The sequence below is a fragment of the Leguminivora glycinivorella genome, chromosome 5 (assembly GCF_023078275.1).
Source record: "Leguminivora glycinivorella isolate SPB_JAAS2020 chromosome 5, LegGlyc_1.1, whole genome shotgun sequence".
NCBI classification, from domain to species: domain Eukaryota; kingdom Metazoa; phylum Arthropoda; class Insecta; order Lepidoptera; family Tortricidae; genus Leguminivora; species Leguminivora glycinivorella.
This window is the reverse complement of record NC_062975.1, coordinates 22,032,032-22,045,087: the sequence shown is the minus strand read 5'-3', so window position 1 is coordinate 22,045,087 and position 13,056 is coordinate 22,032,032. Positions and strand designations below refer to the sequence as shown.

The following is a 13,056-nucleotide window of genomic DNA, read 5'->3' as shown; positions in this document are numbered from 1 at the left end:
CGAAAATAAAGCAGTTGAACAAGATTTTATTCGATCTTTTTTTTAACCAGATGGTTAAAAAATGCCTATAAATCAAATAGGTATGATCTGGGTAGATAACATACTACATAGACTACATAGCCAACGTTTCAATTATATCCGCTCTGTGGAAAGCGAAACGCGTCTGTCACTCGTCGCCCTAATATGGAAGAGCGGTAGAGAAACATCAAGCGTAACGGAAGCCATTTTCATTTGACCGATGATGTTTCCCTTGAGCCGATCAATTGCGCGAATACCTATATTGTGTTGCCTTTCCTTTTACTGAGGCAGTGACTTCTACTTATGCCATCAATAGATTGTCGGTCGATTGGCAGGCATTGTAATACTAATGACATATAACTAATTCTCCTTTCCCCCTTTCCAGGTTCATGGGCGTTTGCGTGCACGAGGGGCAGCTCCATGCGCTCACCGAGTACATGGAGGGCGGGTCGCTCGAGCAGGTCATCCTTGGCATGCCGCCCGAGCCCCTCCCGCAGGCGGCGCGGGTGTCGCTAGCGGCTGACATGGCCGCCGGTCTCGAGTACCTGCACTCGCTCGGGGTGTTCCATCGCGACCTCACCGCCAAGGTACTTGTACTGTACTGCCCGTCCTTGTTCGTTCGCACGAGTGCTGTCTCATCCTCCCTCATCTCACCGCCAAGGTCAGTCATCCCTGCTCTGCACGGCTTGTGTCTCACTCCTGAAACCCCTGACCAGCTAGCATGAGTTGTGTTCTTGTGTGCGACGTCAAGTACGGACTGTCATTCGAGAACGTAACTCATACTCGTCTGGATCAGGATATATTATAGGAACTCGTACTCACTGTTAGCGATTAGGAACAGTTCGTATGAAAACTATGAACTTGGCTGACACTGGGCCTCTTAGTTACGTTTCCCAAATGAATGCAGATGGTAACTCAAGTTTAGTTACGCCGTTAAGGCGACCCTAGAAAGAGATGATTTAAGATCGGTTGCGCCGACATTTCTTGCACCGTTAAAGTGTTCGTTAATTTTATTGTAAGTTTCATATTACCTCCTATGTGGTAAATCCTGGAAGAACTGACAATTGTGAAAGTATTTGTTAATAATAACAAAAACTTTCTTTTCTTACAGAATGTATTAGTAAGAAAACACGGAGAAGGAGACTACACCGCAGTCGTGGCCGACTTCGGTCTCGCCGCTAAAATACCTCATCCAGTGTAAGTATTCATCTAATTTTAAATAGTCTTGTGCGGGCTGTGAACACACGGCGAGAGACCTCGAGACAGACAGAACGAGAACGAATGGCAATAGTCTTTTCTCATCTTACTTGTTTCGTCTCTTCGTTCTCCAATTGGACCGGAGCAGTCTCTAGACGATCATGTACAGCTAGCCTTGCAACCTCAAGGGTCTCCTTAAACCTATTGGAATGGGCCTTCGTCGACCAAAAATCGCTCGTTAGTATGAACAATTGAACATGCGTAAGCATGCGTTCAGCAACGACGGCGCGTAAGGGTCTTCATACTATCGGTCGATTAGAGCCGATTCCGCGTCGATAAGTCCTTAGGATCATTTGATTTATATGTGTAAGCCTCAGTTACACCTAAAACCTTACACCTTAGTTAGCCTAAGAATTTGAGATTATGTAGCGTGCAAGATTTGATCCGATCAGTTGGGCCATAGAACCCTAAAAATAACAAACTGTTATCCGATCTTATCGTTTCATTCGGTATTTCTGAAGCTACATAAAAATATCATATCTAGTTTTATCCAGAACGGAGTAACAGGGGGTTGAAAATGGTCTGAAATGCTTCGAGAAAAGGATGGTACGGCCGTGCCTCTTTTTGCTCGACTTGGCGGGGGCACTGCCGTGCCCCCAGATTCATATTGATCGGCACACATACCTACTAGATACATACCTTCAATTATTATTAGATTAATTAACGTGCCATCAGTCGCCAAGTGAGAGTTCCCCGCTATTTTATATAATAATTTATACAAGCTCTTATTCCTAGAAAACCCGTGGTAACATAACCTTCCCTAACATCCTTAGCATAAGAATTACATTACAAAGCCATACACGAGCAAAATGTGCAAATTTAAATATTAGTAGAAATAGTACATTTGCGTGCGTTATAAGATAACGTCGGCATTGCCTGCGTATAGTGATTAAATGTATTATGTGATAACTGTTAGCAATTAGGATCGAGTATTATAGAGAGTTACTGTCGAAGTAAAATGTGTAATCACAGTGCATAGACTGCCATCTATTGACACAAGCTTAAAACTTTTGAACCTCAGTTTTGACAATTTGGCCCATATTCTTAGCATGATATGTTTTAAAATGGCAAATATTAATGTTAGCGCCATCTAGCTGAGCGTACCCCAAAGATGTAATGCCGTCTAGGCCACCGTACCTTTTTCTGTATGGTACTGAGGTACGTTTTTTTCTTAGACTTTATCTGTCTATATGGAGTTATACATGTCTTTGCTGTTAGTCATGCATGGATACTTAGTTGCATGTTTAAAAAAACGGATAATCTCGAAATCGACTGTAGGGTAGATCTCAAATAACGGCGATTTTAAAATTAAGACGAGTTTCGCCCAGGTTTGTGGTTTTTCGGTTTTCTATTTAGCTAATTTTGTTTTTAAAAGGATTACACGAGAGAATTTGGTGGCAATATCTGTCATTTTCTTTCTATTTTCATAAACTTAGAGACGAAAGACAAGTAACTAGGCTCTAGGAATTATTCATGAATTATACTGACATATAAACTGCGGAAAGACACATTCCCCTTCGGCAGTCGGAAATAATAATTTGTCGGAAAAAACGAACAAGTATGAAAGTTATTTTTATAAACACCGACCTTTACCAGCTATTTTTAGAAGCAAAACAAAAAGGAATGTCGAAAAAACTTGGCAATACAATAATCACTAATTTACATGTTGATATTACGTAATGTTTTGTACTACGTCGTATGCCAAGTACACGTGGGCAGATTTTCCATCGTCCACTTTTCACTGATTATTTGTAGACCTTAATTCAATGGTACAAAGTCGTCCTATGTTTAGTCTTTAATGTAGATGTTAGTTCATTCATAACTAGTTCAATGCCACGTGGTTTTATGGCCTACAGAAATAACAGCTGATTATACTATATTTACAAATAGAAACTTGCAGCCCAGATTTTCGTGTACGATGTAATGTAACTGCAACGACGCGAATGCGATTTTGACCTAAATACGACTGTCTTGGAATTTTGTGTTTGGTTACAAATGTAAAAGGGCTTTATCTACCAGCACACACTATATACACAAATCATAAATCCCTGTATAATGTACTAGCTGTTGCCCGCGGCTTTGCTCGCGTTAAATTCGAAAATTACGGAATGGTTCATACAAACACCTCCCGTTTTAGGAAAGTGGGGGTTAGAAAGGGACAAAAAGTAGCCTATGTCACTCTCCATCCCTTCAACTATCTCCACATAAAAAATCATGTAAATTCGTAGCTCCGTTTTACCGTGAAAGACGGACAAACAAACAGACTCGCTGACTCACACACATTCCCATTTATAATATAGGTATAGTTTGGTATGGATTGGTAAACTACGATGATCATAGCACAGGCATAGAAAAAAAATGTGAGATATGTATTTATCATTGCGTAATGTAATAGTTACGTCCAATTGATATAAATAATAGTAACTTTTTAACACAATGCCGATTGAATAATGACATAACTACGAACGTCTCGAAACATCGGAAAACAAAGGAATGTTTTGATGAAGTTTTTGTATCATTCAAGACGACATTATTGAGTGTTATTTATTACCGATCATTGGTTATTGTAATATGGGTTCTAAAGTGTTTATACGCCAAACCAAATCAAAATAATGGGCATATCTGTTTTGGTGCACCTTTTGAAGATACTGTTTCTTTTAACCTGAATAAGATAGATAGATAGATAACCATTGACTTGTTGGCCACAATACACCCACTAAGTATACATTAAAAACAATAAGACACAATAATATGTACTAACACTATAGAAAAAACAACAAGAAGCATTAATTAAATGTGGGTGGGTCTACTGTGTGCGCTGCACCAAAACAAAAGGGTTCTGGCTCAGTAATACGCTCCACTTTTTCCGGCGAAGTGATAATTTTGCTAGAATCCAAGTTGCTCCCAATAAACCTGGTCACTACCAATGGCCGTATCATGGTCGTGTTTATGTCACTTGTCTTATTATGCGTGACTTTTGCACTTACATACTCGTTAAAACGTGACAGACGTGGTGAGAAATGATAGACAGACGTCCATATCATTCTCAGCCTTGCAGCCTGCAGGTCACTACAATAAGCTTTGATTTCTTCGGTTGTTTTAAACGTTACTTGAACCTTCATCAGTCTCGCGTCATATCCTAACTGTCGAATGATTGGTTCACAGCAACGGCTACCGGCTGCCAAGCGTCGGCTCGCCCTGGTGGATGTCGCCAGAGTGCCTGCGCGGGCGCTGGTACGACCACCGCTCCGACATCTTCTCCTACGGCATCATACTGTGCCAGCTGATCGCCAGGGTAAGACCCACATTACTCACATTAAATCCCAATCGATGAAAACTTCCTTAAATCGCTGTGGAAGCAAGTGAGCGATAGGTTGGAAGGAAGCACAGAGATGGAAGAAATTAGTTAATCTTTTTTATAGCGACCGAACGTGTCACATTTAGTACTGATACTGTACCTACCTGTGATAAAAATATGTCTCTGGCCTCTGGCAATAGTGTTCATAATGTGTGTTGTTTCAAAGACATATCACTTAACTAGATATTTTTAAAGTTTTCATGGACCTCCACCTATTTACTAAAATTAAAGCGCGAAAGTTGTGAGTAGGAACAGTCGTTTTGACTGGGTTCGGGCATAAGTAGATGCATTTACTTAATCTAAGTATGAAAGCTATGGTTGGAAGGGGACTGATAATGAAAAAAATTCACTCGCCAACACTTTTCCTTATCCACCCAGCACCAACTACTTAAAGTCCTACTGAAGCTTATCATGGAAATAAAATCAGCTTTAGGCAACCATTTCTCCTAATCTTATATTCAACTGGCATCATTGTACATTGAAAAACCGTCTCCATCAGCAACTATCAAGGAGCACACTCAAAATCATCGAAAGTTTTTTTTTATGTGCTGATACCACATTAAGTGAGTGTGCACGGGAAAACGTCCCACTTTGTCGATTGCTATAAAGCCGCTTTGTCAGTTTATTCATATAAAGATACAAGTAAATCTCGCCTTGATGGTAACTGACAATAGTAGAGGAGTGGAATGAGAATTTGTATGGGGGGGGTCATAATAATTCCCACAGAACCGAAGTTTGGTTTTTTTAGTTCTTTGTGTGTGTCTTTTTGACATACTAAAAATATAGTAAAATATATTTATGCAAAATGCGTTTTTTCGACCGCCAAAAGTTGTATGAAAAATTACTATGGAAAAAAAATCCTAAAATTTAAAAATCGCCTCTGGTATCAACTTATGGGGAATTAGGCGGCAAATTTTTTTATAGCGTTGATGTTTAGCAAAAATATAAATATTTTTCACTATTTTGGTAAAATAAAAAATGATAAAAATCATAAATTTGATGAAAGGAAGTAATTAAAACATAAATTTCAGCAATGTAATTTTTTTCATATGTCCCACACCATGGTAAATACGGGTACGATCCGCCTGGTGATTAGCAGTTACGGTAGCTTATGACGCCTGCCAATCTAGAGCCTCCACATGCGCGTTGCTGGCCCTTTAGGGTACCTTTCCACTAGAGATGCGCAACGTGATAGTGTTTGATATCCACCAATCATGTTCACTGTTCACAAAGCGTAGCGCTAATAGGAACGGGTTCGACTAAGCTGATTGTGGATATCAGAAGCATCCATAACACATCTCTGGTGGAAAGGCACCCTTAACAGTCCTCAGCTAGCTCGCAGGATAACGCGCGTCCGCGGGAGAAAAATCCTTCTAAGCCTACATCGAAAACAGAACAGATGCCTTAATCTCGCTGTCCAAGGCTCTAAGTCACGCGGCCCCGGTAGCCCAAAGAAGCGCTGGCTGGATGTCGTGGGAGCGGACATACAAGAGAACAATCTCACGTCTAAGTATGCTGAAGACCGGGCAAAGTGGAGAAGACTGAGTAGGAAAGCGGACCCTGGCGCTAGGCCGGGAAAACGCTAGGTTGAAGAAGAAGAAGCCGCAGTGTGCGACCATATACGGGTCCAGGGTGTGTGGATGCGCAGATTTATGACTAGAAAAACCGATGATTATTAGGTTTTGGTTTTCTCTCGTGTTCGATATAATGCTTTATCGACAGTTTTTTTATGGGGTGCGACAATTTATATACTTATATTGAACCCCACCTAAATACAAGTTCATGGTAAATACGGTTACCCAATAGGAGGATTTTTCTCCCGCGGACGCGCGTTATCCTGCGAGCTAGCTGAGGACTGTTAAGGGTGCCTTTCCACCAGAGATGTGTTATGGATGCTTCTGATATCCACAATCAGCTTAGTCGAACCCGTTCCTACTAGCGCTACGCTTTGTGAACAGTGAACATGATTGGTGGATATCAAACACGACACGTTGCGCATCTCTAGTGGAAAGGTACCCTAAAGGGCCAGCAACGCGCATGTGGAGGCTCTAGATTGGCAGGCGTCATAGGCTACCGTAACTGCTAATCACCAGGCGGATCGTACCCGTATTTACCATGGTGTGGGACATATGAAAAAAATTACATTGCTGAAATTTATGTTTTAATTACTTCCTTTCATCAAATTTATGATTTTTATCATTTTTATTTTGCCAAAATAGTGAAAAATATTTATATTTTTGCTAAACATCAACGCTATAAAAAAATTTGCCGCCTAATTCCCCATAAGTTGATACCAGAGACGATTTTTAAATTTTAGGATTTTTTTTCCATAGTAATTTTTCATACAACTTTTGGCGGTCGAAAAAACGCATTTTGCATAAATATATTTTACTATATTTTTAGTATGTCAAAAAGACACACACAAAGAAATAAAAAAACCAAACTTCGGTTCTGTGGTAATTATTATGACCCCCAAGGCTATATCTCCTCTACTACAAAGTGGGACGTTTTACTAAACACCCTCATATAAAGTAAATAAAAATTTACTTACGCTTTATATTATTCTAGGTGGACGCCGATCCGGACGTGCTCCCGCGCACGGACAATTTCGGCCTCAACTACATGGCGTTCGTAGAGCTGTGCGACGAAGAAACCGTGCCGGACTTCCTAAGGCTCGCCTTCAACTGTTGCATCGTAAGTTGTGTGCTTTATACGATGGTTCTGTGTACCTTATACTATACGGCCACTCTGTGTACCTTATACGAACAATTTCGGCGTCAACTACATGGCGTAGAGCTGTGCGTCGAAGAAATTTTGCCGGGCTTCCTTCGGCTCGCATTTAACTGTTGCATCGTGAATTGTGTGCCTTATACAAACACCTTGTGTACCTTATACTATACAATCACCCTGTGCCCCTTATACGGACAATTTTGGCGTCAACTACATGGCGAAGAAATTTTGCCGGACTTCCTTCGGCTTGCATTTAACTGTTGCATCGTGAGTTGTGTTGTGTACATTATCACGATCGCCTTGTGTACCTTATACGTTACATAAATGTTCTATTGGACGATAACATTTTATAAATTTGCTGGTTTTTCAGGGCTTGACAGACTAAATTTTGCGAGTCAGTCACAAGATTTTTTGTTGCAGTACGATCCTAAAGCGCGGCCGCTATTCCCCGAGATAGTGAGCAACCTCGCCGAGATCAAGGAGAGCTTGGACGACGCGCCGTGGGGCCACGCACCCAATATCAGCTATGAGAGGTATACTATAAACCGAAGGCCTCCAGTGTAAAGGGCTGGAATCGATTCAGCGTTCTCTGTTTATTTTTCATGATATGTGATATTTATATACCTAATCAAATGTTATGTATAAATACGGAGTAATAATGTTCAAGGCCTTCAGTGTCCAGGGCTGGAATCGATTCAGCGTCCTCTGTCTGTACATGCGACAGATGCGTAGCGTAGGCCGCTCGGCCGCCAGATCATGGTGGCTCTCGGCAGAGGTCGAAATTTTAAACTAAAACTTCTAGAAGGCTTGTGGTGTTCCGGTTTTTTATACAGCTATTTATGTTTTCAGCGAGGAATCGGATGCTTCAGGGCCACGGTCCTGCCCCGGGTTGTATACGTGGCGCCCGCAGCGGCACCTGAGCCACGACCCGCTTCGGCATACCCCACTTGACACCAGTAAGTAGTTCGCCATGCTCATTGTGTTCTCAGCCTGTTATTGTGAATTGTTACAAATAGTGGTATATTTATGCACCGGTGGAGGAATGTCATTCCAACACTTAGGAGTCGCGTAGAGGAATGATATTTCGTTTTTAAGTTTCGAGAAATGTATCGGTACAAGTCGGGGTTTGGATCTCTGTTTGTACTTTGTACCGTTTTGGTGGATAAGAAATGGATTTTCATATTAGTTTTCGTTTAACTTTGATTAGTGTTAAATATGAATATGAACGCAAGTATCAAAGACGGTCGGATTTAATTGCCGATTTAAGCGAGGCACCGTCGACTCGGGAGATTCGTAATGCTAATGAGTATCAATAGGGAATATACGTAACTCCAAATTGGATTATTTTAGTACCTATTTGTAATCCTTACTTATTATTTAAAAAAAAACATAAATACAAAAAATGGAAAAAATATCACGCATATTCCCTATCGTTTGACATGCACGCCGCACGCTCCGCCTCGCCGCACGCCCAATATGGATGTGCATTTTCAGGTGTTACATTTGTATAGTAAAGTCGCCTTCGTGTCTTCCAGTCCAGCACCGGCGCTCGCTGTCGGAGCTGGAGTGGGGCGCGCCGGGGCGGGGGCCGGGGCGGGGGGGGAGGGCGGCGCGCACCGCTCCGCCTCCGCGCTCCCCGCCGCCCGCGCGCGCGCGCCGCCCCGCCTCGCGCGCCTGCACCGCCTCGCGCACATCATGCTGCTGCGCGACCCGCCCCGCGGCAGGGGAGGCACCCCGCTGCACACCTTCCGCGGCGTCAACAAGATCCTCGAGCACCCGCACTCCCGGGCCAGCGGGTGAGTCGATCCGTTACCGCGAGCTCCACGCCGGGCCGCCTAACGCATTTCATACTGCGGAGAAAGATCTTAACATTAAGCTTACGGATTTAAAATGTTCTTCTTATTCAAAAACACGTATCCTAATCCAAAGGACTAGGAATCTCCTACCTGACGACTGTCATACCGAAAACGATGGACCATAAAAACAACCTTTAAAAAAATCCTGGTCACGGCACCGAATTGTAAACACCGACCGACAGTAATTATTTTCATATCTCACAGTTTCTCATCGTGCGTGGAGCTCCCGTCGCCGCTCGTGCGAGTATCTGACGAGCCGGAGCTGGGTGAACAGCGGTGCGCTTCTTTACCGTCTTCGCCGGGACTGTCGCGGCGCGGCTCGCTGGAGCGGCCCGTGCAGCAGCAGCCACGCCCCATCAATAACACCGGTGAGTTTTCTTAAAACACACTCGAACTTTCTACCAATGTTGCCGCTGTCAAATGCCGCGATCGGGCCTTAAAGTGAGAAAGATGGGGTTCAATTTATTTTATCGTATATTACAAATTTAAAGGAATGTTTTGTCGTTTCCAGAGCTATCCGAAGGCACGTTACTCGGCGCGGCGCGGCGGCGCGGGTCGTGCGAGTCGGGCATCTTCTCCGTGGCCAACGAGGACCTGTGCGCCACGCACGCCGACTGCTTCTACAACGCCATGTGCCCCTGCTCGCTCATGGGCTGCCAGCGCTGCTGGTGGTGGCCGCGCCGCCGGCCCGAGCCGGCACCCGGCTCTGCGGAGGACGAGCTCGACTACCGCGAGCCGCCGCTGCGCATGTGTGAGCACTGCCTTATTATCTACGACAGGCTCTTCAACGCGCGCGCCTACAAGCGCGCCGCGCCCGGCTCCGCCAACTCCAGCCTCTTCGTACTCGACGATTCCGCCCTCTCCACCACCACAGTCAGCTCGCTCCGCAGCCTAGACGACCTAGAAGAAGTCCCGTCCCGCGACGAACCCCAACCCAGGAGAATTATCGAGCACGACGCCTCGCCGTTCCTCTGCGGCAAGCTCGACTCCAACCGACCCGACTCCGACGCCTCCGAGACGCCGGAACCCCAGAAGGAGTACCACATTCTAGATAGATGTTGCTGCGTCAGTCGCGCGAAGTGTATAAGCGGCTGCGTCTCCCACAAACCTCTAGATGACGACGAGTTGAGCTATTTGCTTCAACGCGGGCCGCTCATCAATCATCTACTAAATTCCTCGTGCAAGAGAACCTCTAGTGTGTACACGGACAGTTCTGAAGATGTGGCGTCGCTGGCGGGCTCGGATAGCTTATACTGCGACGAGAGGATCCCGCGCCACGTGCGCTCGGCGCAGATCTCCAAGATCGTCGAGTACTTCGAGCGCAAGGGCGCCGACTTCAAGTGCGATCGGACGTTCAAAAGTTCGCGGTTCAAAGTGAGCAACTTCGGCAAGGTCGAAATGCTACAGTTTGCGAAGGGCAGGGAGGGCGAGCGCGGAGAGAAGGAGTACTTCGTGGACGTGAAGCACCGCGGGCTCGACGACGGCTGCGGCCGCAAGTGCGTGCAGCAGCGCCTCATGATCTGCGAGGGCGCCGTCAAGTCCAAGCTGCCCCTCTTCGACAAGAAGTCGTAGCGCCCGAGCGCCACACCCACGTGTCAAATCGATAGTGTTTCGATACTTCCATAGTGATTACGGATAAATATTTTTACTCTATACACGGCGTTATTGGAGTGATGCAAGGCTAGTGCCGACGTTCCCGTCTACATATTCTATAGATACGACGTATTGTGTTGAAATCTGTTCGGCCGACGGCCCTACTGTTTCGATTTTATTTTGACGACTGAATTAAAAGTAAGGTTTAGAAGGACGGTTGTAGATTAGCTTTAGTGGAAATATTAGTTCGGGCGGAGCTTCTCGGTCGATCCTGCGATGGCCTATTGTTACGCGATAGTCTATTAGTCTAAATATATATGGCAGCATATAATCATTGTTTTCTAAACGAAACGCATTCTTTATAGTTATACAGTTTACATATAAATTGGAGTTTTGTAAATACGTTTAGGTTTAATATGTTTCATTTAAACTTATTTATACACAGTATTATATTAGTACTTGCCAGTTCAGATAATTATAGTGTACATAGAACCGTAACTGTTAAGATTTAGCAACTGTCATAATAATAATTTTTGTACTTTTAAAGTGGCAGCAGTTTAATAGATTATTTAGTAATTTAATCTTTTTAGCTTTTAATATACATTACTTTACAAAATTTAATCGACAAAGTCATAGATTGAGTTATTTAAATTAAAGTTTTTTTTATACATTTGCTAAATGGTTATTTAAAAGTTCACCTAAGAACCGTTTATGTCTCTTTCAAATGCGTCTGGTGTGAGTAAGACTAAGACTTATACAGACTTATAAGTTATAACATTATACAAATCTGACACTGGTTTTTGTCCTGGTTTGTGTTGAACTATTAGAGAAAAACGTGGCCCAATACATGTTTAAGTGGGTATGGATATAAGATCAACCGGGTCTGGTGACTGGTGGATTAAAAGCGTCGTTTGAAGATATTTTATAAACGAAATACAATAGAACTCTGATAGTCGTATAATTTTATAGTTTAGTGACCATACTTCGAACGTAAAGGGTTACAATAGTTCTAACATGTTCCGTTTAGAAGATATCTTCAAAAGACGTATTTATTCTACCAGGCGCAAAATTTGGCCTTACCATATTTTTCACCAGTTTTTTCCGTAAAAATAGTATTTTTGCCTATACTATAAGCATTACGCCAGACGTACGAGAGAATATTTCGTATACTTATCCTAAATTAACTATAAATCTATCTATATCTACAGACACGTAACTAGTCTTCACACGCGTGTCAAATATCCGTCGAACTCTTAACGAACAAACATATTCTAATATAATATTATTATATGTATACATATATATATTTGCGCTAAGCAGCTGCTATAAAGGAGCGGTCATTACAACTGTCGGGAAATTCGGTGCCACTAAAATATTGACTTTACAATATTTTCGGTGAACCTACTTAAGTATTCTTCTTTTCATACCTTAACATAAGTTACAATCATATTATTTAACCTTTTGGATCACGGAAAACGCCCAAAGGTGTCTTATCTTAGTCGTGCAAGCTTACAACGCAATGGATAACTACCCATGTGTTGTAGCATACCTACCAGTGGCGTGGCGTGAAAATTTTCGTTGATAAAGCCGGAGGGGTTTTCGGGATCTGTTTAGTATGGACATAGACTAAACTAAATAAAGGAAGACATGTAACTCAGTACATCGCTTTATATGTTTGACTCGTAAAACAATAGATGGCATTACTATACTCTCGCGACAAATGGTATTGTTCAATTCACGAAATAATTTCATTTAAATGACCCAAGTCGTAATATTTAAAAATTTGGAACTTGATCATACAACATTATCATTATATAACACCGAAATTTACAAAAACAATTAAGTATTTTTTTACCAATCGGGATTTTTCGTACAGTTCGCATCAGAGTAAAGGACCTCCCCTAGGAAATGACATGTGTAAGCGTTACATTTTTTCGTCAGCATCGGTAAGAGGATAGTTAGTGTAGCGGCTACTCCGTCTGATTCGCAAACGTGAGGTCCCCGGTTCCAATTCCAAGAATGACATATCTTTTTGTATTTTTTCTTGTTTTACTCTGATATTTTTTTTTATTATAATATTTATAATTAAGAAAAGTAACAAATTTTTATTATAATATTTATAATAAAGAAATCTTTGCTTAAATGAACATGAGGTATACAGAAAAAGAAAGGCACTTTGCTAAAAATAAAATTATTTATTTACTTAAACATAAATTTTCGTAACGTTTATTAATAAACTTCAAA

At 42.5% G+C, this 13,056-nt stretch overlaps 1 protein-coding gene across 1 annotated transcript in view; it reads left to right on the top strand.

The window, feature by feature from the left end:
* The window catches only part of LOC125226346 (dual specificity testis-specific protein kinase 1), a 133,013-nt gene extending 120,586 nt beyond the window's left edge, over nucleotides 1–12,427 (top strand). Inside the window, 10 exon segments of the mRNA XM_048130306.1 lie at nucleotides 404–605; nucleotides 1,130–1,215; nucleotides 4,441–4,570; nucleotides 7,202–7,327; nucleotides 7,784–7,896; nucleotides 8,213–8,319; nucleotides 8,899–9,159; nucleotides 9,424–9,587; nucleotides 9,731–10,021; nucleotides 10,024–12,427. Coding sequence (XP_047986263.1) covers nucleotides 404–605; nucleotides 1,130–1,215; nucleotides 4,441–4,570; nucleotides 7,202–7,327; nucleotides 7,784–7,896; nucleotides 8,213–8,319; nucleotides 8,899–9,159; nucleotides 9,424–9,587; nucleotides 9,731–10,021; nucleotides 10,024–10,791 — 2,248 coding nt within the window. The 3' untranslated portion in view covers nucleotides 10,792–12,427.
* The last annotated feature ends 629 nt before the right edge of the window (nucleotides 12,428–13,056 follow it).